At 47.3% G+C, this 26,107-nt stretch overlaps 1 protein-coding gene across 5 annotated transcripts in view; it reads right to left on the bottom strand.

Moving 5' to 3' along the window:
• The window catches only part of FOXN3 (forkhead box N3), a 402,468-nt gene that overhangs the window by 20,886 nt on the left and 355,475 nt on the right, over positions 1-26,107 (bottom strand). For 3 of the 5 annotated variants that reach the window (XM_060004071.1, XM_060004072.1, XM_060004073.1), the window contains 2 exons: positions 10,854-10,919; positions 842-947 (listed from right to left, as the gene is read on the bottom strand). In XM_060004071.1, coding sequence (XP_059860054.1) covers positions 842-947; positions 10,854-10,919 — 172 coding nt within the window. The remainder of the gene's footprint in view (positions 1-841; positions 948-10,853; positions 10,920-26,107) is intronic. The other 2 variants (XM_060004074.1, XM_060004075.1) reach the window with 2 other exon arrangements.

The following is a 26,107-nucleotide window of genomic DNA, read 5'->3' as shown; positions in this document are numbered from 1 at the left end:
CGGAGAACAAATTTGGCTCAAGGAGATGGGAGGACCAGGGGGACATCAGGGTGATGTGGTGGGAGCCAAGGAGGATGCTTTTGCAGACAGCTGGAGAGGCACATTTTAGGAAATCAGTCTGGCGATGGTTGATGGATGGGCGAGGGTGGGCAGAGAAGCAGCAAGGAATAGGAGGAAGGCATTCAAACTGGTGCGTGTGAGGCTTCCAAGCTAGCGACAGACCCTACTCTGGGGCTGGCAGAGGAGGTGAGAAGGATGGAGGAAAGAAATTTCCCAAGGAAGAGTTCATGTGGTTTGGCAACTGACTGGAGTCTCAGAAGCAGGAGACTGATGCCACCTGGTATTTATACATCACTTACCAAAGCACTTTTCACACACGATTTTTTGCATGTGAGTTTCATCGCAACCCTTCCCAGGACTAGAGGATTTCGTGGATGAGGGAACTGAGGCCCAGAGAGGTCAGACATCCACCCAAAGTCAAAGGACTGGGAAGTGACAGGGCTAAGTCTAGAGGTCGACCAGCTAGCCTAGAATCTAATGACTAACTTGCCCACCATTTCCTTCTGTTCACCTTACCCCACCTTTTTAGCACAAAGCAACTTAGTTTCATCTGTCTTCATTTAATCTGCAAAGAGACCAGGATAATTTGATGGCCCAAGAAGGAGTAGTTGGCACTTGGATTGGGGTCCCTGGGAGCTACTGTAACTTTTTTGAACACCCGTACTATTTCTGTCTTTACTACTTGAGGCTGGTCTTCTCCATCCCCTCGAGTAGCCCCGTGGGACACACAATGTCCTTCCCACTCCTCAGGTGGGCTTTGCCCAGCAAGCTTCTCCCTTACCTCACGGCTGCTGTCATTCCAATGGGAGTGATTGGCAACGGCCGGACTCCGGGAAACAGGCCTCGGCTCAGAACCCGCGTTCCGTTTTGTATCACTCCTGGAGGAACTGAAAGAGCAAAAAGGGAAAAGACACCACACATGAATCCAACTGTGAAGATTTCTGCTCTGAGTCAGAAATTTTGGATACACCAGAGAACGAGAGAGAGAGAGAGACAGAGAGATAGAGAGAGAGAAGGGAGAAAGAGATAGTCATAGGTACATAGAGCAAGCAGAGACAGAGAAACACACACGGACACACACACACACACAGACACACACACACACACACACACACACACACACAGGGAGACAGATACAGAAAAAAATACCATGAGAGCGAGACAGAAAGAGAGAAAGATACCACACCTCAAGAAAGGGACTAGTCAGCCAAGTCAGACCAATAGCTTATTATTGATGCCTTGGTGGGGAAAAAAAAAAAAAAAAGATGAGTTTTAAAAAGTGGGCTTCAAATATTATTTTCTTGCATTTATTAAATATAATCTTTTATCTCTAGTCAGACCCTAAAACGATCTTAAGAACCTGACACCACCTGACAGCAGATGACCAAACAAAAGCATTTCCTCATGCTTTGCTGTTCATGGTCAGAATTGGGAACATCTTTCTAAGCGTCCTTAATCCATCAAGGGAAAAAGACAGCCAAGAGAACAGCAGAGCTGATGTTACAAACTACTCAGCACCTCAGCGCTCACAGCATCATCTCATCATCTCAGAATCCTCACAACCATCTCTGTTGGGAGTGAAGGGTCGTCAGTGGCGTGGATCTGGCTCCAGCCTCAGAAGCACACAGCCCGCTCTGGAGGGCCGCCTTCCTCGTTCCCAGAAGCTTCCTCTAAGCAAATCTCCTGAGAGCTCTCTCATCATCCCATGGTCTCCTATACACACTCATCCCTGGATTAATCCTGAGCCAACCTTTCACGCCAGTGACCATCAGATACTGCCCATGCTGCATATAAACTCACGGTGGCCTTACGTGAATCTGAGGCTGTGCAGAAGAGGGGAACCACAGGAAATCCCCGATATTCGATCTTTTTTGACCTCCCAAACAGCAGTTTCTTCTGGTTCAAGCTAATATTCTTACTGCACCATCAACACCCCTCCATGTGTGTGTATATGGGGTCAGGCATGCATCCTGTGTGAGCACACTGACACAGGGCTTGTACACCTGGGTTTTAATCTTAGTTCTTCTGGTAGGACTTCACGCAAGCTCACGGAATCTCTGTGTCCCTCTCTGAACGGTGTTCTCTAAGACCCCTTCCGCTGCCAGCATCCGAAAGAGTCCCCAGAGCCCTGGCTGTGTTCATGCAGCCCCTGGCACAGTCTCATCCGGGGGCAAGGTGGACAAATTGTGCTTTCTCAAACAAACACCTTACCAAAAAGACTCTAGAAAATCATACCTTCAAAAATAAAAACCACTCTGGATATCAAGTTTTTAAAGCTGACATTATTTGTGTAGAATAACTACTTTTCCCAAAATACACAGCATATACTTTTTACTCCTATCATTTTCAGGTCTCTAAGAGCACATTTACTTAAATATTCTGAACCTTTAGTCAGGTCTTTCACGTAGGATGAATGTCCACTCTGGAATATGAGATTAAGTTATAGACCGATTCCTTGGGCGTTCTGTAGCTCCTGCTAATATTTTTTTGCCATTTCTCATCCAGGTTTGTGTAAGGCCCTAGTTACTAGGCTTTACAAAAGGTGGGATGGGAGACAAAATTGAAACCAGTGCCTGAAGTCAGTACCACTAGTGCAGTCAGGGTTCCAGAATCCCCTGTCTCTCCCCATATTTAATTATGAAGGTAGTTTGAACTAGATCAGGAATTCCTACCCATCCCATACTATCAGCCTGATTTCAGATCATCTGAGGCAGGGGACTCACCAGGCATCTTAAAAGCATGAAACCTGTTATGATGTGATATTGCAGCTAATTATCATAGTTTGCCCAGTTGATGAGTTTTCTAGAACTCTAGAAGAGTGTCTAGAATTTATATTTACCTGAATTATTCCTATAAAGCTACAAGACAGTGTGGTATTGGTGTAAGTGCAGAAATATAGATCAATGGAACAAAATAGAGTCCAGAAACAGACTCATGTGTGTGGTCAACTGATTTTTTGACAAAAAATATGCAGACAACACAATGGGGGAAAAGAGAGAACAATCAGAGATCCATTTGGAAAACAATGAACCTCGGTCCTAACCTCATACCATTAGGAAAATTAATTAGAAATGGATCATAGACCTAAATGTAAGCACTAAAACTACACAACTTCTAGAAGAAAATACCAATAGCTTCTGCGGACAGACATATGTAAAAACCAGTAGAACTATGCAGTTTGTAGACAGATGCTTCAGGTTGCTTGAAAAGAGAGGTGTTTTTGGTTTGTCTCTGTTTTGGGGATCGTGGGAAAGGGTTTTTCAATTATTTTGCTGTAGGGTACTCTCCTCAAAATGGTCAGATGACCACAGGTTCAGTTTAATTCTGATAATACTATTTAATATGCCAGTCACTAGGGATCTCACCTAGAACAGCAAGCAAATCTCATAGAATGGTACCCCCCCAAAAAACTTAAATATTTAAAATTTATACCATGGTTATAATTCTCACCCGTAAAAATTATTACAGTCCCATATACAGATTGTATCAATTAATGGATTAAACTACCAACTACCTGCCAATGTATGAGACGAAGGGGACACAGGGTCCCCACAGTTAAGTGGGACAGACAGAAAACTGAAGAGGCAATGAAAATATACTATGGCGAGTGCTAGGGCAGGGGGCCTAAACGCATGAAAGATGGAGACACCGAACCCAAAAAAAAGCTATCTGGGAAGGCTTCCCGTAGGAAGTGCCGTCGAAGTTGGGATTCAAAGGCACAAACCAGGCCTAGAAGTGATAAAAATCACAATGTGCACATGAACTAAAAAGTAATTTTGATAAAGCACATAATCCTAGCAGGCATGAGATGCCTTTGGACTTCATCTCATGGATATTGGGAAAACCATTAAAGGGCTTTGAGCAAGGAAGTGGTCTGCAGCATAGTGGCTGAGAGCCAGACTCTGGTGTTTCCCATGCGTGTCCTTTACTGCCTGTGTCCCCTGACAAGCTACTTAAGTAAGAAGGAGACAAATGGTATTTATCAGAGTATTTAGAGATTTAACTGAATTAATAAAGGCATTGCTATTTTGAAAATACATGTTAGCCATCAATCCCCTCATCATCATCATCGTCATCAACATGCTCAACATTCCCAGAGCAATCCTGGGGTGGCCTGTGTTGTCTCCAGTCCAGGTAAGATGAAAGCCCGTAAGAATGCGTAAAGACAAAACCAGACCGCATTGGAAGACCTTGACCATCTTTCTGGTCACAGACTTAGCCGGAAGAGCAACCACTGCTCTCACGGTGCTTCCGTTCTCCTTGAACAAATCATGTCAGAGTCACCATTTTGGCAAAAACACCGGAACCACCTAAAATCCTGGGACAAAGACTAGGGAGCCCTGGAAAGTGAAGCGGGCGGATGAGAGTCATGGAACATGCATTCCCCTGGCCTCTAGTACGGCCATGGAATCACCTGCCAGTCAAAGGAGAAATGCAGCCCCAACTTTTTCTTTTGCCCAGAGTCCTCTGCCCAAGTGCCTAGAACCTCTAAGCACCAGGGGCACATCTGGCGTGAAAGGAAACAGAGAAAGGAAGCCAGCCCTCACTGAGCACCTACTGGAGACTGGGTTCTTTTGACCCTCTTGTCTCATTTAAGCTTCAGGGAAGAAGCCTCCTGCATGGTTACAAGTCATGGGGCCACATGGCCTCCATTCAAAGTCTTGCCCCACCGCTAGCTCTGTGGCTTTGGGCAAGTGCCTTACCCTTTCTGTGCCTCAGTTTCCCCACCTGTAAAGTAGGCATAAACATACCTCAGAGGATCATTTTGAAGATTAAACAAGACAAAGTACACAAATTGCTAGCTCAGTGGCTGGCCCATTATATAAGCTCATCATCACCGTCACCACCATGTTCATCCTTCTACCATCCCATCTCACCGCAACGGCATCTTCTTACTAATTATCTCTGAGGCATAGGACCTAACGGGGTCAGGACATGGGGAAATTCTTTCAGCCTATTATGCTTTTTGTAGCTCTCCCTAACTCTGCACTCACCCCTGAAAACATCTTCCTGGTTAATGAACTGTATTCACTTCAAAGACAATCTCACGGACGGAGCTATCCCTCAGCATTAAAAGGTTTTCCCTGAGCTATTTTCTGAACCTCGCAAGACTTCTGGTGTGCAGACTAGGCTCTTCTTCTGAATCCTGGAGCTCGTTCTCAAATGAGCTGCCACTGAACGCTGCCTCGGCCAAGCCCGGCATTTCTCAGTCCTCAGCACTGGCAGTGCGCCTCACGTGCGGCGGGCGGGTGTGCCCCTCTCTGCTCACAGGCTGCCAGGAGCCCGGCTGTGACACTTAACTGTCCTCCCATCTTTTCTCCTTTCCGTCTCCATCCCCAAGTTTCAAGAATGTGGCTTCTGAAAGATGAATCACAGCCGCTCTAAAATGTCTGAGAAAGGTATTCTGAGGTCCCTACTGCATGGCTTTTTTGACTCTGGGCTCTGGAGGAACCCGAGTCCACCACTCCTCAGTCCTTCTCCTATCAGCAGGTCGACTTCCTTTCATTTCCTTTGCATTTCCCTCAACGTATTTCAAAGCACGTAAACCCCAGTGCACCCCACCCAATGTGCTGAAATTATACCTAGGCTCCAGCTAGAGAAGAGATGTCATAAGAAACTGGACATTCAAAATCAACCTTAAACTCAGATTTGTGGCTCTCACTAAATCAACTATACTCCAACAAAAATTAAAAAAAAAAAAAAAAGCACGGGCCTCCAGCATCATCCCCTTCTATTAGATCAGTTAAATATCTGGTTCTTCACAGGGAACTCTGCCCAATACTCCGTAATAACCTAAACGGGAAAGGAATTAGAAAAAGAATAGACACATGTATATGTATAACTGAACCACTTTGCTGTACACCTGAAACTAGCACAACATTGTTAATCAACCTACTCCAATATAAAATAAAAATTTTTTAAAATGGCTTTTATAGGAGAGAAGACATACATCTGAGACTCTCAAATCCTGGGATGAGGTGTTAAGGACATCAGCACCAGGGCTCCCAGCCGATCGACCACTTTACCTTAAGTTATACGGTGACCCTAAACTTTCTTACTTTTAACCAGCAAGAAAGCAACACACACACACACACACACACACACACACACACACACACACACACACAGTCCAATCAAGCAGCACCGCTCACTGTGATCTAAATGTGATCGTCTCCAGAACCTAAAAAAAAAAGTTGAAGGCACAAGAGAAACCTTCCTGCAGCTCCGCCCCCCTCAGCTCCGCCCCATCCTGGCTTCCCCAGCTTCCCTCCTGATGCTCAGTTTCCTTGATTTTCACAGCTTGTGAAAGTAACCCCTGCGCTCCTGCTGCCGCCTTTGGAGAGCAGCCCTGGCTAAGCTACCAGAGGCCATAAGCTGAGCAGCAGGTGATTCCGATAATCCTTCCCTTTCCTAAAATTGGCCTTTCCACCTGCTTCCTTGGAAAGATGCTGGGGAGGGGGCTGAGAGAGGGGAGCCTGCTTCCTGCTTGCCCTTCTTCGCCGGTGGCTGGTGCATCCGTACACAGCCTAGTTCTGGGGAGGGGGATGCAGAACCCCGCCTCCCCCCTCCGTCCCATTTTGTTGTTTTGTTTATTACCTAGAGTTCCTCTCTGGAACATTCCAACCAGGGATCATGCAAGCCTTTGAAGATGAGTAATGGTGATCTGACTTCTCCGGACTTAATAACAATTCCTCCACTGGGGTTAAAGATGACTCACAGGGCTTGTCGAAGGGGAACTGCAAAGCAGGTATTTAAGTAGACTCTAGAAGCTGGAATTAGTCTACACAGACACTTTTTATTGGGGGGGTGGGTAGGTGGATGGACTTGACCAGAAGCATAATCCAAAGTTAAGAGATAAGGAGGAAGCAGTGTCCTGCTTGGATTTTTCTGGAAGTAGTGTTTTTCAGAGCACCTGAGACACGATGGCACACCTTGTAGAATGTTCCCCATACGGCAATCTGGGAAAGTCTGAGAAAGATCACATTACCGCTGGTGCTACCAGAGGAGACAAAATGCTGTGGCCTGAGGTTTTGATTAGATGTGCACTGCTGCCTCACAGAAAGAGAAGCATCAGAGCACAGGCAGGGGCTGAGGGGACCCACAGGGAGTCCAGCTCAAGCAACACATAGTGCAGTGAGCACCCTTGGGGCAGGATCGGGTCCCCCCAAGATAAGCGTCTTGGCTGACTGGGGTTCTTGTCAACTTCTGGAGAAGTTTCCTTTCTATGAACTAGTCAGCTCAGAGCCAGACTGAGGCCAGTCTGCACCGAGCTAGCTGTGCAGATGCTGAGCAGGGAGGATGAGTGGAAAAGACCTAAGTGGCTGCCATCTGGTGACCTGAAGTGAACTGGCTACGAAGGGCAATGACAAAGGAAAAGGCTTTCAAACCATCCAGGACAGCCTCCGACTGCTGGGAGTGCCAGTGGCAGACAGACTAGGTTGGTGGCCGGTGGCCCCCATTCAAAGAGGGGCATCACACAGCCTGGGAGGTGAAAACAAGGGGCTATAAATAGCAGCACACGAGGAAGCTCTATAAACAGAGCCCAGCCACGGAGCAACACGGGGGAGAACACAGGCAGGCTCCGTGCAGACAGGAACCCACGCTCCCCACGCGTGGCAGTGGCAGGACCCCCGAACCTGGGTGATGCACACACACATCCTCACCGGGACACGTGCACACAAACACCCCTCGGTAGGCTGCCCACACTCCAGCACTGCCTGGGCGTCTGCTGCCTTTGAACCTTTTGGTCGAGGGGTCACCTCTCACTTTTTCCAGGTTTTGCACAAAGCCAGCAGTGTAGGGCACGGTGGCTTCACCACCGTATGTATGGAATGCGTCTCCCGTCAGGAGGCGAGGTACTGCATCACTTCCCAGGACAAGAAACATCAGGCAGGGAGGGGAAGGGAGAGTGAGGCAAAGAAGAGCTAAGTGAAAAGAGAGGCCTGGCGTCGGAGACACAAACCTCGGACTGCGTTTCTCAGAAGGCTGAGGAGGGACCCCCTGGCTCCCCCAAGTGCCTGGAGCGGACGCTCAACAGACACTCACTTCCTTCCGATGGTACTGGTCCAATTTTGGGGGGCTTTACATCCGTCCCACTGAGTATGCCCTAGCTTGGCCTCAAGGGGATTTTACAAGGCTTGGGGTCAGACAGGAAGGTGAATATGAAGGTGATGTTCTATCCTCTGCCCAGTCCTTAAATTTACTTCTCTGCTGCTCCTGCCAATGCGTCTCCTTCCACGACTTTTATGGGCTTCCTTGTTCCTTCCTTCCAGGACCCTGGGACCCCCTCTTGGTGGGGGCCTTCACGAAGGCTACAGCCAGGTTTCTCACAGTGGTGAGAGTGCGGTAGGAAAGCCCTACATGACTCTACAGCTTCAAGACATGAACGCGCTTTGAAAACTCAAATTCAGCATTTCAATGTAAATAAGACTATGGATACCTTGAAAAAAATAATTATTACAGTTTGTGTTACAGTAAAGGAGAGAAGAAGTTCATTTAGCCATGAGAACATTAAAACAATTCACTTCTCAGCTAATCGGGATCAACCCTTTTCCTCTTCTATCTGTGGTCAAGAATCTAGTGATAGGGCTTCCCTGGTGGCGCAGTGGTTGGGAGTCTGCCTGCCGATGCAGGGGACACGGGTTCGTCCCCCGGTCCAGGAGGATCCCACATGCCGCGGAGCGGCTGGGCCCATGGGCCATGGCCGCTGAGCCTGCGCGTCCAGAGCCTGTGCTCCGCAATGGGAGAGGCCACAACAGTGAGAGGCCCGCGTACCGCAAAAAAAAAAAAAAAAAAAAAAAGAGAAGAATCTAGTGATAATGGATTATTATAAAGCTGCTTTTAATGACCAATCCCTTTGCCTTTCCCTGCTTAACTCCATTATTCCAGTTCATCAAGTTATTTCTTTTTTTTTCTTTTTTTTTTTTTTGCGGTATGCGGGCCTCTCACTGTTGCGGAGCATGAGCTCCAGACGCGCAGGCTCAGCGGCCATGGCTCACGGGCCCAGCCGCTCCGCGGCATGTGGGATCTTCCCGGCCCGGGGCACGAACCCGTGTCCCCTGCATCGGCAGGCGGACTCTCAACCACTGTGCCACCAGGGAAGCCCCAAGTTATTTCTTTAAACCAATGATCACTGCGGGCGGCGGCTGGGTGCAAAGGAAGGTGCCTGAACCTTACACAGCTCTGATAAAATCAGTACGCCTGCCTCATGATGAATTACGCAACTCGATTTCAGAAACCTTTTCAGACCGTAACTGAATTACAGTCTGGTCTATACTCTTCCTGCAAGAGTCATCTGAGAATGGAGGTTTTTTTTTTATTTTTTCTGATTTTGTTTTTTTCATTTCCTTTTAACTTCAAACATCATTTGAAACCCACACTACAGGTTAGCCGCTAGTGAGAGGACTGCACCGGTACACATCTGCTTACGGTGGTGTTTCCTTCTCGGAGGTGTGGGCAGCCGTTATGTCAACTGCCGGCAAGCTGAGTTTAGCAAAGAGAGAATGAGAATTCTGCACCTTCAGGATCAGGTAATGGCAGCCCGCGGCACAGGGATGAGTCTCTCCCGAGAACGCCTGGCTGCATCTCTTGGGTCCTTTAAAAAATGGACCAGGTAAGGAAGGAGCCAAGTTTCCTAAAGCTGTTGGAAGGCTGTGACGAGTAGAAGGCTAGGAGGGATGGTCTGGAACTCCGCATCAAAAGACACCTGGGTAGGGTCTGGGAACAGATGTTCTCCTGTGGGAAACCCTATCAGCTCCAGAAGCGGGGGATTCCCTTTGCTCGGGAGGCCATGCAGCGCTCAGAACGAGGCAGGTGGGCGCCAGCCCTGGTGGGCGTCGCGGCGGGGTGTGCCGCTTCACGCCGCCGTCTCCACGCCGTGAGTTTCATGCACAGGAGGCGGCGACGATGCAATTGTCCTGCCAGCGAGCTGAGCGGCCCGTGGTGGCTATCTGCTCAACAGGCTTCTGGTGGGGGGTGGAATGTGCCACAGAAACTAGCCTCAAGTTGGGAGGAGGAGGGGACAGATGTCTGCGTTTGGGTCATTTGTCATCACTTGGGAAGGAGACCTTTCTAACAATGTTGTAGCGCCAGAGGTGGGGAGAAACATCCGATGGTGGAGAGAAGAGAGTTCAAGTTAGGAAAAGAGTTGTCTCAAGCTTGACATTGCTCAAGGGCCAACAGAAGATGAAGACAGGAGCCCTGCTTACGCTAAACCAGCCCTGCCCTTCTGTCTGTGGCACCCTGGAAAGCTGGTGGGGAAGACGCAGGGCGGGGGGCACCACAGTGTTTCCATTTTAAGGCTGTTCCAAACTCCTGCATCCCCGCCTCGCCAGATTTTCCTCTCCTCTCTCTTAAATGGTAGCCTGTTATTAATGAGGTCCCCAAGGGGAGAGGAATGTCTAAAAACGGACACTGCTGAGTTCCATGACTGTCAGGCTGGCCCCCTGTAGCCTCTTCTAGCAGAAACTACAAACTCACGGGAACAATTCCTGCAGGACAAAGGGTCTCTCCTCTGGGACTCATTACAGGGTCCACTTCCCTGCCCCCAAGTCTTAAGCCCTGAAATTATATTAGAACTTTCTCATCTTGGAAACACACCTATGCATTCATTCATACATATGCGTAGCTGCATCTCTATGCGCACATGTATGTAGTCATGCACTGAGGTAGTTTAAAGTGATTCTATAAGGGAAGGTTGGCTTGAGCATTAGTTCTTCCTATGGCCTGGTATATAAAGGAGAAGGTTAAGTTCACAAACTATGGTGCTGTAGGCTATAGAAATATCTACTCACAACCTGCTTGTATCTCAGGGGGAGTATTCAAAAGCATCATGGCACTGGCAGCATCAATGTCAGGATCTGGAAAAATCAACCAATAAACAACATTATTTACAACGGGGCCGGTGTGTGTGGGTGTTTTTCCCCCTGCACGTTACAGTTTATGAATGCAACAGAGAAAAAAAATTCCAGGAACTAGAGGAGCTATCCCAAAGGTGACTTTTCTTCCCATTTGGATTTGCAAGGAAGAATGTTATTCTAGAGTGAGACTTAAGGGGCATGTTAGCAAGTTTTTCAGATAAAGCACGGCTTTTTTTTCGCAGTTTGCTAATTTCATAATTTGCACTGTATGTTCCTGATAAGTTGCTGATCTTTTCACCCGCACAGCTTTGTCCCCGGGGGTGGAGGAGAGGAGAGTGGGGTGACAATAGAAAGTTCAGCCGCCGGAATCTTTAATGAACCAGGGAAGCTCACAGCACCAAGAAAAGAAAGCACTAAATACACCTGCATCTAGTGAGATACAAACAAGATATTCGGTCATTTCCATTTGTCAGCAGAATGTAAACTGTATTTTATGAGGTTGTCGCAGCAGTGGTGGAGGCGGTGAAGGCATTAAACACACACACACATCAATATAAAGAAAAAAATTAAAGTTCTGATGTTGAGGGGACAACATTTGTTTCCACATCTATTATTGCTTTTAATATGGGACAAAAAAAAACACAACTCATCACTTCATTGCTATCAGTCTTAATAGGTTTCTGAATCCTTTCTGATCCACCGGTTGACAGATGGCAGGTTATATACAGACAGAAAAATATTATCCTTTTATAACTAAATTCATTTTCCTCTGAGAAACAGCAGCTCTGCTGCTATGGAAATGAAAGTCACCATGGCAACAGTAAACAACCCCCAAGAATGGTCACTGAATAGGCTGAAAAGAACATCTGCCCCAGCCCAGCGTCCCAGCTGCCCTGGGGTAAAATTCGCTAATAGTGCAGCGAGGCCGAGTGACAGGAGCTGCCGCTTGAGCCAGGTCCAAATAAAGGAAGTCGACATCCAAATGCCTGCCCTTGAAGATTACTACCTCCGCGTCCACTAAACCGATGACTAATGACGGGGTGCGGGGTGGCGGGGTCGCACTTGTCAGTTTTCGTATAAATTACATACCAAAAAATTCAATTTACTGCTAATGGCTCCATGGCACTTTATCTGGGGTTTTATGTTAGAAAATAACTTTTTTACCGTTTAAAAAAGTACATGTTTCATAACTTTATATGTGCAGTTTAATTCCAGGGGAGTAACGTGATACAGTATAAAGCCCTACCAGTGATTAATAATACGGTTGACTCTGGTTTCAGAAGAGTGTCTCAAAACAGAAAAAAACCCAAAAAACAAACAAAGGCAAAGGAACTTGACTCTTCAGGTCTTTTTCTATTTTGCCTGCAGGAGGTCCATTACTTACACTTCATAATGGAGTGAAATTTTATTTTAAGAAGTATATTGTAGGAGAAACAGGTAGGTTAACTTATTTGACAACTCCTGGGGTGAAACTCCTAAAACAGTCATCGATTCCCACTGATGTTAAAATATGTATATTAGTTGAATGATGAACCAAAAAACTTAAAGTTCCACTCAGTGCTCCCAGGGTTGCCACTGTCCCTGCCCTCTCATGTCCCCACCAGGACAAAGGGCTCGCAGTGTCAGGGTACTGCTGGTACCCCACAAGCCATAGGCAGCAAGGCTGAGGCCTTCCTCTCTTAGTCCCTCTCTTTGGAAAGGGCCTTTCCTTTCTCAGGAATGAGAAAACGTGCCTGTTTCCCCTCGCCAAGCAAAGGTTCTTTGCCATCTTCGAGAATGCAAGTGCTGCAGGCAACCCAGGTTTGGCCTGGCTGGACGGTCCCCACCTCCCCAGGCCACTCTCATTGGTGTTTTCCTGAGTGACCAGGAGGTTTGATGCGGGCAGAACAAGAGGAAATATAGTTAAGAAGTCTGGAGTCTTTTCCTACTTATTTTGCCAGAAAACTAAAGAAAGTAGTTCCGTACTCTTCAAAAACACATTCGACCTCAGGAGGAAGGTGTAAAGGGCCACAGATAGAAAGATGTAATGAAAGAAGGAAAAAGAAGGGAGAGAAAGAGAACTTTAAAGGGCAAGAGTATTAACATCACGTGGATTTCACCGAACCTAAGTGCGGCAGCCCCAAGGGCAACATGGGAACATCCACCCATGACCCCTACCCCCACCCCACCCAGCCAAGCCAAAGAAACATATAATCTAAGTAAAGATAGGATGCTTTAGGACAAGTCCTCCAATCCTTCCTTCCAACCAGATTTGCCATGCCTGAGGCCGCCACAGATAAGAATTCTGTTGCTACCTCGGCACTCCTGCTGGTCTCCAGGCATCTGGGGCAAATGTAACACCCAGTCTTCTCATTATTTCATGCATAATCAATTCCTAAGCCCCACTCTCCATTCTGAACGGGTCAGTTCCTGCTCATGAAGCCCCAGGAGCAGAACGGAATGGAGGGCAAGGCACGGGATTCCTCCCTCATGCTATCTTGGCAGGTGAATCGGCAAACATGAGAACTGTAAATGGTATGAGAAAACGTGATCACGAGTTTGTGCAGGTGTGTACACCCTGGCACGACAGTGCCAGCCCTTCCCTGGGGGATACAGTGAGTGTCATCCCTGGCGTACTGGTTGACGAGCCTGACAAATTTTATACCAGCGCTACCACCACCATAATCAAGGTAAAGAGGAGAGTGAAGATACAGATTTCCATCACCCCGAAGTTTCCTTGTGCCCCTTTGCTGTCATCCCTACCCTTGCTCTGGGCAACTACTGGCTCGCTTTCTGTTATTCATCCAGGCTGTGGTGTCAGCAGTTCATTCCTATTACCGTTACTGTCAAGTAGTACCCCACTGTATGGACACACTACAATTTGTTTATCCATCTACCCGTAGATGGACATTTGGGTTGATTCCAGTTTGGGAACTTACAGAAAAAGCTGCTGTGAACTTCTCTACCAGTCTTCTGAGAACAGCTTTTCATTCCCTTGGGTAACCGCTGGTAAGTGTACGTTTAACTTTACAGAGGACTGATTCTCTTTTCCAAAGAGGCTGTACCACGTATGAGTTCCAGTTGCTCCACATTTTTGTCAATCTTTTAAAACTTGAGCCTTTCTAGATGTGTCGTGGTATTTCCTGGTGGTTTTAACTTGTATTTCCCTACTGACAAACGATGTTGAACATCTTTTCATGTGCATAATGGCCACGTGTAGATCTTTTTTTGTGGAAAGACTGTTTAAGTTTGTGCCTGTTTTTTCATTGGGTTGTTAAATTTCTTACGATTGAATTGTAAGGCTTCTTTAAACATTCTAGATAGAAGTCCTTTGCAAGATATATTTTTCTGAGTCCACGGTCTGTCTGTTCAGCTTCTTAATAGTGTCTTTTAATAAGTAGAAGTCTGAAATTTTTGTGAAATCCAATCTATCGATTTCTTTTATAGCTCAATGCTTTTTGTGTCCCAACTAAGAAATCTCTGCCTACCCCAAAACTGCACAGAATTGTCTCCTGAGTGGCATCTTTTTGTCTCATTTGTTAGTGTATCAAATATAACATTATCTGGGTTCAATACTCAGATACAGATAAATGAAAATGGAAGTAATCAACCAGACCTCTTTCTTGATCCAGTAAGCTGCTTAAGCACAGATCTCCCAGAACTGTACAGATCAATGCTAGAAGGGCCAGCTTTGGCTCCAGGTGTGTTGGAGAAACACCAGACAGCCCGAAAGAAGCCTCAATCAGCCACGTTTCTATGTCAAAAAGTCTCTCGGATCCTCTACTAAACATCTGACACACCTTTACACTTGTCACACCCAGGCATCCTGTGCGTGTTTCAGTCTTCAGAGCCGAAAACCACCCATCCCTCCTCTCTAAAGAGATGCTACAATATTACTAAAATGTCTAAGATTTTTTCCCTTAAAAAAAAAATCAAGAAAGTAATGCATGCCCACTGTGAACAAAAAGTATACACTAGGGGGGCTTCCCTGGTGGCGCAGTGGTTGAGAGTCCGCCTGCCGATGCAGGGGACACGGATTCGTGCCCTGGTCTGGGAAGATCCCACATGCCGCGGAGCAGCTGGGCCCGTGAGCCATGGCCGCTGAGCCTGTGCGTCCAGAGCCTGTGCTCCGCAACGGGAGAGGCCACAACAGTGAGAGGCCCGCGTACCGCAAAAAAAAAAAAAATAATAAATAAAAAATAAATATATATATATACACTAGGTGGATATAATTTGAGAAATAAATGCCTTCCCCATAGACCCACTCCCAGATTCACATTTTATTGTACATATGTCCAGAAACTGTCTATACAAATACAGGTGTTTATATATATTCACTGAAATACCAGCACACATACGCTTACACATGCACACATATCTATTCTTTAAAAATTGGTTCATGTGGAAAATACTCTTCTGAAGATAACTTTGTCCCCCTACTTTTCACTTAATGACAGATCTTGGCACACTGTCATATTAGTATACATAAGCCGAAGTTTTTTTGTGGTGACTTTTTCATGCATAAAAACACACCACAGTGTTCGTACTGACATTCCCTCGCCTTTACACCGCAGACTCTCAGAAGGCAGACACAAAGCGTTTGTAACGGGAAACCTGCGCCCAGCACACTGCTTTCTCCCTACAAATCCTGAGCCCCTGAAGATACCGCCTTAGCACAGCAATCCCCATCTTCTCTCCCGGCCCCCCTCCCCATGAGGACCCAGCACGGCCCCCATCTCTCCCTCCTCTGCCATGCACAGCTCTTACTTCTCAACCTCTCTCTGGGGCTCACCCCCAGCTGCCACCTTGGTGACGTGTTAGTTTTCATGAGCACACTTTGGGTGTCCCTAAAAGCCTCTCAATCCCTGTGCTCAGGAGAGAGCTGGCAGTGGCCTGTGTCCTTGGGTAGCCAAGGGGCTTTCTGATGGAAGCACATCTTCCTGGTGGGATGCTTTTGACCAAGGATGCTTGTTCTGGAGCTCTTTGGCTGGAGCTGTTTTAGGGGACCGGGCAGCTGGTCTGGAGTCAGGGATGCTCTGCTTCGGAGGCATGGTTGATTCTGACAGATGAAAGGTCCAGGACCAGATTCGGGGAGGAAGAGCTGCATGTTGGCTGCGTCAAATTTTTCCCTGGGCTTAAAAAAAAGGAATTCTACCCCCAAGATGGTTCAATCCAGCTTACCAGCATAAGAAAAGAGGAAGAAGATATTTTGGCCAGGAACTCTTTCTAGGAAAGAAGATCCACCTGGCAGAAGTATCCTTTATGTTGTATCTCTGGGGAATGTCGGTGAGGCAGAGGGGGACAGGAGAACAGAGCAGCGCAACCCTCTTTATTTTTGGAGGGGGTGGGGGCGTGTTTCACAGCAGTACCGAGTTCAGCGCCCTAATACCAGAGGCCGTATCATTTACCACTCGGTTAATTCAGTAAAACATCAAGAGTGCCATCACGGATGCTTAATGACCATCCTTAAAACCCAGTGCATCTCAAATCCCATATTTAAAAAAATTCCTCCTTTCTCATGCTTCAGTAACAAATGTTACTTCTCCTCTGGCCTGGCTCCCAGCGGCCCATTTCAATTTTCATCTTTAATACAGTTGTCTTATCACATTGCCTCTTCTCTGTACTATGAGACTGAAAAACGGTCACACATCTTAAAGAGGTTTTCAAATCCTCTTTCTCCTGAAGGTATATAGACAATTATGTTATCCTACAGTGAAATAACAGGTAACAAAGTTTCCAGAACCAACGGTTCAGCTGTTTGGATTTTAAAAAAAGAAAAAAAAAAAAGATTGTGCTTCATTTTACCAAAATGTGGAGACAGTTTCTTCTGGGCACCGGGAGGAGGCTTTTCCTTTGCGAGTATCACGGGAAGAGCACAAGGCGAGGCACGAGTGTTCTTGGGTTTGAGTCTTGGGGCTGCTGCTGATCAACATGTGACTTTCACTTTGCTGGGTCTGAGCTCATTCCTTTTAAAAGGGTGATGGGTGGCTACAGACAGGGGAGGGGCTGAACTGGTTTTAAATCTCATTCCACAGAGTTCCTGGCTCCACCCACAAGGCCCCATAATGTCCCCTGACTTTTTCCTCCCTTTCCAGCTCACGGCTGCCGGAACTATGGACTCCAAGGAGTATCTACCAAATGGGGCATCTGCTCCAAGGCCTTTGGAGGCAGTTAACACTCTTAGCAAGGCTGGAAGACTATCCTAGTGTCCCTGGAGTGTGGTGGGCTGTCATTCTGGGCGTCTGCTGGGTCCATTTCAGAGCAATCCATTCGGCCTGGCATGGGTATGTTGTGGGTTCTTGGTGCGGCTTCTGTTTATATCCATGCCCCTTCCTCTAGGATCTGGGGTCATAGGGAAGTGACTGCAGAGACCATCTGTTTTAACAAACTAAGAATACAAAAGATGGCCAGAAACCCCTGGTTCAATCCTCACCGCTATAGAAAGGCTGCAAAAATGTGAGTACCAGCCTTAGCATCTCTGAGTTGACCAACCTAACAAAACAGTGATAATGAAACTTTTCCCATAGATAAAGCCTGAGAACAACCAACAATCATAGCTCTCTTAGAAATCACGGTTTCTCTATTTCTCCCTGCTCCCTTTCATATCTGAAATGTTTTACAGGATGATAAAAGGTCTTTATGTAACTGAATAAAAGAGATCCAAGAAGCATTAAAAAAAAGCCAAACAATGGATGACAAACACTCGGCCAAAAAACTACTGGACATATGGACACAGTACACATTCAATCAGATGCACACACCAAGGTGCTCATATTCTCTCTGACATTCTTCACAAGAAAGTGAGCCCTGCTACAAGGGCTCCTCCCTCTCTGCCTTTTCACTGCTGTACCCCCAGCACCTAGAACAGTGCCTGGAGCACAGGGGGTGCTAGAAAAATAGATGTTGAACATTTGAATGCACACCTCATCCAATCCAACTGTCTGATGCTCCCAGGGCATAAGCCTCTGGATGTGCAGTGGAATCCCCAGGAAACTCCAGAAAACTAAATGTCAGGCCCCATCCCAGACGACACTGAGTTTTGTAAAAATTTATCAGGGGGTTCTGATGTGCAGGAAAGGGAAAGAGCCTCCTTTAGTAGGGGATTTGAATTCCAAAGCACTTGAGGATGGCAAGTGCTCCCTAGAGATCCTTTATCATCTATAACTTTCCTAGATCTCTTTGCTTTGAAATATCTTTATCCATTTTCCTGTAATTCTGCATGAGAGTGACATCTGAAAGTATTTAATGAATCCCTGAAAATGGAGGAAAAAAATACTTGGATAACTTTTAGGGCTAAGGGAACAAGAAATAGATGAAAGCAAATACACAAGCAAGAAAAGAAATAAAAATCTCAATAAGGTGTCCACTTCCTGGGGCATTCTGAGTAGATACGCATGGTTTCATTATGCACATTCCGTAAACTCCATGAGTCAGTGGTTCTCAATCAGGGATGATTCTGCACCCCTTCCCTCGTATGGCAATGCTGTCTGCCCCTTGGACGGCAACGTCTGGAGGTGGCTTTCACTGTCATGACTGGGTGGGACGGGGAGGATGCTACTGGCACCTAGCGGCAACACTTAACCCAGGGATGCTATCCAGCATTCTACAGTGTACTGACAGTCCCCCACAACAAAGAATTATTGGATTCAGAATGGGAATAGTGCTGAGGTTGAGAAACTCTGTATTAAGCTTACATGTACATGTGCTATGGTCAGGAAAAACAGTTCTTCGAGCCAAATTATCTCAAATAGAATACATCAAAAGTAAACAAATTGACATGAAATTCACTCTGTTGTTGATGTCTCTTTTTCTCCCCTTTTTGCAAAATCCCTAGGTGTCGGTTAACAGAGATGGGATATCTACATTTGTGGCTTTGAAACCACTGAAGTAGGAGTCACACGCTTTGGCTGCTGTTGCAATCGATCAAGACATCTGCACCAGCCGCCTCTGATCTCAAAGGCAACAGAACGGGCTGGGGCGGGCCGGGGGCGGGCGGCGGTGCTGTCAGATCTACTGAGGTCATTTACCAGGAATATTTTTTCCACCTCCCTTCTGGCTGGAGGTGATTAAGATGGTATTCACCACGGCTACATATCTGCGAGGCTCTCACAGCCAGACGAGGGAAAGTGACACCAATGAGCCCGGTGGACGATCTTCACGATGGATGGGGTTTTAGGGAATAACAGCCTCACACAAAAACTGACTCCAAGTTGTGACTTTTAAAAAACTATCTTTAGGGGCTTCCCTGGTGGCGCAGTGGTTGAGAGTCCGCTTGCCAATGCAGGGGACACGGTTTCGTGCCCCGGTCCGGGAAGATCCCACATGCCGCGGAGCAGCTGGGCCCGTGAGCCATGGCCGCTGAGCCTGCGCATCCGGAGCCTGTGCTCCGCAACGGGAGAGGCCACAGCAGTGAGAGGCCCGCGTACCGCAAAAAACAAACAAACAAACAAAAACTATCTTTAGGATGAGAGTTGGAGCTAGAGAACACCAAGAGTAGTCCTGCTTCTCCAAAAGATTAAGTGAAAAAACAAACAAACAAACAAACAAAAAAAACAACCTCCAAACTTGCTACACTGAAGAAATGAATTGAGTTAAAACTAACAATTAAACAAGTTGAAACTAACAGTTGTTTGTTGTCACAAAAGAGAATCTAAATGAGGTCGGGGCGAACTACAGGATGGATAAATTCTACTTGCATTTTAGGATTATTAGGCTCCCATTCACACAGCTTCTTCCTCAGCTTAAACCCAGTGACTGGTGAGCTCTAAATGAGGGATTTACTGGCTCTGAGGGGCAGCATCATGGTCAACTCTGCAAATCAGGACCACAGTTCTACAAGCCAGCTTCCCAACCAGGGACATCCTTCTAACGCCTGTAAATGGCCCATTGATTACGCTGATTCTATTTCATGCAGAAGGGATTGGAGGGAAAGCACCTGGAAGGTTAAGTGCTGAGCTCAGGGTGCACCCTGGGCTGGGAGTCAGGTGACACGGGCTGTCACCTCTGTAAGTCTCAGACGCCCTGCTTCTAATGTGATGTTAGGGAGGCTGAGCTGCCGGCCCTCTGGGGCCTCGAACTCTCTGCGAGTCACTCACTTTTGCTGCTGCTTCCCTCCCTGCTTGAGAAGTAAAAGCAAGCTCCTTGACACTCCTCAGGCCAGACGCTTCCATCCTTCTGCTTTTCTCTGGAGAACAAGAAACACTTTAACTTTGTTGTGTTCTGAGTCGCTTAATTCAAAAGTCTCCTTTGCTTCTTCAGAGGTCTGCATTTCATTCCCTACTTTTCCAAGTCTGTGCTTCCAATGAAAGCAATGCCACCACCCTCTCCTGGCTCACTTCAGGTTCACCCCTCTCCTCTCAGCCAAGACACTGTCACACCAACACCTCACATCGGCGCTCTGAATTTTCCCCACGATGAATGTCTGCGTCTTTAATATCTTTGACGAGTTGATGGAACTCTTTCTAGCAGCTGCCTGGGAGCGAAGGGAAAGGAACCACGCGGACCAAGGTGGACAGTACAAAGGGTTCAAAATTCTAGAACTGGAGCATGTGGGCAAAGGTGACAGGAAACCCAGAACGGGTTATGACTTCTGTCCTGTGAGATGTAACCACTACTTAAGAGGCAAGGAGTTCTGGTTTGGTTCTGTTTGGCTTGTTCAACTGTTCTACAGCTGCTTGTCTGCTGGGAGTTTCTAAAAAAAACTCTTTTAAAACTTCTTGTAGGTGAATGAGAAACTACACATTCCTCGGAAGTGCCTTCCCCTTTGCGCCTCATTCAGCTGTAGATCTCTGCTTACTGCATGCTCTGACTTTTGCCTCTCTGGGGATGCTGTACATGACAACCATGAGCACGCACAGGAGACATCCGGGGATTCTGTAGAGGGGCTTCTGATGCTGGGAGGGAGGACTGAAGGGGATACATGCTGCAGCCTTTTAGACTCTGGAATTCTTTGCTTTGAAAACCTTGTGTTTGCTCCTGGCTTCTTCAACCAGGGATAGAGCAAAAGCCCACCACCCAGCTGGGACCAGGAAGACAGCCCTGGGTATGGAAAGCTTCCAGGGGCAGGAACGGGAATGGGGTGCTCCCAAAAGAGCCCTGAGAACCGGAAGGCCTGGCCACACTGATGTCTCGGAGGAAGGATGCACCAAGTCCAGAAACCAGAGGCAGAACCAGGCTGGGGATCCCTGAGACAGGAGCTAAAGGCCCAGGGGGACAACAGGAGCCCCAGAGGGCTGGACGCATAACAGGCAGAGGTGGCAGGGGAACTCCAGGGCATCTAGCTTAGCCGGTTTCCCCCTCCCCATGCTGCGAGCTCGTCTTCCCCAGCTATCACTTCTTCCCACCTACTGGAAAATCAGCTCCTGCACAGTCCCCACCCTAGAAACCACTTCCACCTCTAGGAAAGGTCACAGGATTTCTGGCAACTCCTGCACAAACTCTTCCACGGCTCCAGCCGTTCTCATGGTGGCCCGGTCCCCACCAGGCATGCAATGCTTGTTGTTGCTGACAATTGAATATTTCCATTTGCACGGCATCTCCAATTAGCTCTGTCTTAAACTGGGTAGATGTGCAAAGCCCCTTTTCCAGAAGCAGAGATTCCATCTCAGAGTGACACCGGCAGGTGTGTTAGTGAAAGTAAACATCACACAGAAGGCTGACATCAGTGTTCCAAGGCACAAAGCGACTGCTTGCCCAGCTTTCAACTGTCTTCCTCCCTAATGTTCAAGGGATGAAGAACTGGAGGAAGTTAACTCTAAACACAAGGCTGACTTTGTCTGGGAATGTATGTATTATGCTGACTCAAAAGAATTTCAAAAGGAACAGGGAACCATTGATCTTCCCAGATCTGACAGGCGACTGTCATCAGATAGGACACGTCAGAACTAAAAGTTACCCCTCAGGAATTCCCTGGTGGTTCAGTGGTTAGGACTCCGTGCTTTCACTGCCGAGGGCCTGGGTTCAATCACTGGTCGGGGAACTAAGATCCCACAAGCAGTGCGGCACGGCCAAAAAATAAAATAGAATAGAATAAAATAAAATAAAATAAATAAACCTTGCCCCGTGCTTTCCACATCAAGTCTACCATATTGAATCGCACACACCATTCCATGCAACGCGTTACCATCTGTGTGTCCCTGTGCCATAAATCAGTGGTCCCCAACCTTTTTGGCACCAGGGACGGGTTTCATGGAAGACAATTTTTCCACGGACTGGGGGATGGGGGGATGGTTCAGGAGGTAATGCGAGCGACGGGGGGCGGCACATGAAGCTTTGCTCGTTCGCTCGCCTGCCGCTTACCTCCTGCTGTGCAGCCCGGTTCCTAATAGGCACTGGTCCGTGGCCCGGGGGTTGGGGACCCCTGCCATAAACGATCATTCAGTTGAGTTGAAAAAGGGTTTTCCCATGCTGAAATCAACTTCCTTACCAGAGAGCTGCTCCTCAAGAACCTGGAAGAGGAGACCACTGCCACTCTGGACCCTAATCTCCACCATCAGGTTAACTCCACAGCTGGGCAACGGTTATGCCTTGGGAGCGATGCCCAGCATTTCCCTTTCTTTTACTTCAAGACAAGTCGGAGGGTGTTCTAAGAACCCATCTGCAGTCAGAGGATGTGGGTAGGGGCGAGGGGAACAAATTAAAAATAAAATAATTCACCTGCTACAGCCCATTGGTTATACCATCCTCAGAGAGGGATTCTCTGGGAGGCTGGAACAGAGCCTGCGGTTAAGTAGTGATGGGTGGCTGGACGAATGTGGTGGCGAAGGGCCTTCAGAGGGACACGCAGTCCCTTTGCGTCTGCACCCCAGGGGTTGAGTTCAAGTGCACATCGCAGAATTCTCTCACTTTGGTACAGTGGATTTCCAAATGAACGTTTAGGGTATTCTCTGGGGAGAGGCCTACCTATCCACCAAGGCCGGAGCACTCTCCCTTCCACCGTGCCCTGTGTCCACGGCAACTGAGGGAGGCCAGCCTGCCAGGCCCGGGTGTGTAGGAGTACTTGCCCTCTTCTGGGGGGAGGATGGAGGGCAGGAGAGCCAGCACCCAGCCCACAACCTCAAATGAGAAAACTGAGCAGACAAAGCCAACCGACAGGAAGTCAGGCAGTGGGGAGGCGGAGTGAGATTGGGAAGGGCTACCGAGTGCGGTTCAGACACTGGGATCGCAGCACGGGGCAGGCAGACAGCAGACACGCGGATGGGGACAGGGCTGGGCTGCAGGGGGCGGGACAGGTCAGTGGAGGGCAAGCAGAATCACCGCAGGCTCATGTAACCGTCTACGGTTTTCTTCTAGCTAGTCTGGAGGGCTCCGTCCATCCACAGTGCCCCAGAGCTGGGCAGCTGACCAGGAGTGGGACAGCAAAGCAGAGACTTCTGCACGCTTTCAGCTCCAAGAAAGGAAATATGTTAGTACTCTTTGGCCACCCTGTTTCCAGATGGAAAGTCATAAGAATTTACTACTAAAACCCAGTTACTTAAATCCTATTTGGGACATCTTAATAAAAGACGTGAAGGAAGCAAACAGGCTCCCTCCCTGACACACGCATACCCACACAACAATCACCGCCTGACACCATCCTGCTTCCACTGGGGAGTGGGTCCTGGGAAACCCGTCTCTTTCTCCCTTAGAGACCTGAGTTTCAGATACAAAGAGGAACCAGAACAGGGGAAGCACATTTCCCATCAAAGACCTTGAAGTCCTTATTCCTGCTTTCGTCTGTACACACCAACCTAAAGACTCCACATCGCTCTTGGGAGACTGGAGCGCGTTCTTCAACAGGACTGATGCTGAACGCTGCCCAACCATCTCCTCCACTATTTTTCCAAAGTGAATCAAGGCTGCTGATTCTCGCAACAGGATTACTGGTCACTGAGCTCTGTCTGGGCCTCAGTTTTAATGCTTCGCCTTTTATGCTTTCTGGTCTAATCCTTACCCCCAAATACATTATAAAAAAAAAGATAAAAGCACATCTGTTGCTTGGTATTTTGTGTGTGTGTAGTTCTCTGAAACATGTTTATTCAGAAACAACTTACACTATGAAATATACTGATTGAAAAATAAAAACAAAGCACTTGTTTTCCTTTATCCTACAGGGGAACTTTACCTAATGTGTCTCTCAAAGCTGGCTCCTGGGATGTCCTGCACCTTTTAGGGGTTGCAGAGAAGGTGGATACAATGAGGGGGCTATAATAATGTAATTGTCATTGATTCCATTTTCACTGCATAGTGTCTACTCAATTGCATACAAAGAGACTGGCCCCATCCATTCATTACTGAGAACAAAAAATAGCGTTAGGCTGTTAAGAAGTAATTCATTTTAGACACAACTAAATATGGAAATATATGGAAATGTAGATTCAAGATTAAGACTACAAATGAAAGTATCATGGAAATAAAAGGATTAAGTTTTCTACCCAACAAGATTTACATATAACGCTATGCTACTGGGAGAGAAATCCTGAAGGAGATACCAACCAGCTGAGAAGGCTACAGACCCTGAAAGGGTGGAAGATCCCTGCACTCTGAGAGACCATGGGTGGGGAGGGTGGGAATGATTGGCGTGGGTTTAGACTTTAGTCTAACCATGAAGCAATGAGCTGATCTTCTGGTGGGAAAATGGGAAACTGGTTCTCAAGACAACCTCCACAGAAGTTTCCAGAACAATTTTTGGGAATGTCTTCATCCCTGGAACAAGTATTTTGCCTTGAGTCTACTTTGAAGGACCTTCTTTTTTTGGATGTGCTTGAAAGAAAAAATTGAGCTCCTTACTTCCCAGCCACATAGCGTACATGAGTTAAACAACCAGCACATAAAAACACTAAGTAAATATACTGTGGAATAAAGTAGACCAAGTGCTGAGGGCAAGAGCTTGGTTAGGGAAGCATGCTTTTAAAGGAGGTGAGTTCAGGCCAGAGCTGATTTCCTTTTGCAGATGCTACGTATTCATTCCAGAACTATAAATGCTACGCCAAGAAAGGTTTTCGGCTTGTGTCTGGGGTGCACTTGTCTTAGGAAAAACCAAGAGAGAGGATGGTCATCAGACAATATGATGAACAGAGCCAGGTAGACTCTGAAGGTAAAATGGACAAAAGGTGACAGTGCGGGTGGGGTAAGGTCTGTTCCCACTGGGGCTGCGTAAGGGCAAAACCATATGGAGACGGCTTCGCAGGCCAGCCCAGCAAGCAGGTGGATCAGGTGACTTCACGACAGCAACTGCGTTCCTTCTCTTACCGTGAAAGGCACATTGCATCTTTCAAAAGGAAAAAAAAGTTACAGCAAGTATTCTATGAGCAAAACCAAACAAAGAATACTGGAAAACAGAGAAGGGAAAACCAGAGCAACTGTCTCCATGCTGGCACCTGTGGTTTTCTCTTCCCTTTCAAGATTCTTCTAGGAAGGCTTCTGGTATATTTTTCACTGAGCTGGAGCCCTCAGACCGGCCTGTGCCTCAGGTCAGTGTGGCAGCGGACCCCCAAAGCCCTGCTGCTGCCAGCTGTGCCCACCAAGGTGCTTGGTGACAGGCATTCAGCCCATCCTGCGAGGCCAGGCACGAGCTGACCCACTGCCACCAGCCTCCTGTCCCCACCAATGACTACTGCTTCAGAGAACGTGCATGTGTGTGATGGGGGCATGTCGGGTGTGGAAGGGAGAGGTAAGGACAAAACTCACACTCTAGAAATCTGGGCTTTGGCTTGACTTACGACGGAGAGAAAATGCTGAGCAGCCGAAGTGTTCCCTCCTTCTCTCCCCCACTTAGTATTTAGGTCTTACTGTTTCTATTTTTTTTTTTTTTTTGGCCGCACCTCACGGCTTGCAGGAACCTAGTTCCCTGACCAGGGATCGAACCCGGAGCCTTGGCAGTGAAAGTGCCAAGTCCTAACCACTGGACCGCCAGGGAAGTTCGACTGTTTCTCTCTAGATAAGACAAAGGATTTGTTTAAAAAAGGTGTTTCTGCTTTTTATTTAAAAAAGTACTTCACAGAGCCAATCTCACCTAAAATGGAACCCACATATTCAACACGGTATTCCCTGAATCCTGCCGACTAAGCCGATAAAAGGAAACATCAAAAAACCCAATGAAACAAAAACAAACAAAATACACGGTAGTCCCTCAAAGTTACATTTCACCCAGTCTGCTGTAATGTGTGTACAGACTGATGGAATTGACGGCAAAAATGGAATGAATGAACCCAGATACCAGTGCATCACCT

Source organism: Delphinus delphis, chromosome 2 (genome assembly GCF_949987515.2).
Source record: "Delphinus delphis chromosome 2, mDelDel1.2, whole genome shotgun sequence".
Taxonomy (NCBI): domain Eukaryota; kingdom Metazoa; phylum Chordata; class Mammalia; order Artiodactyla; family Delphinidae; genus Delphinus; species Delphinus delphis.
The sequence above is the reverse complement of the archived record's forward strand: the minus strand, read 5'-3'. Positions and strand labels throughout refer to the sequence as shown.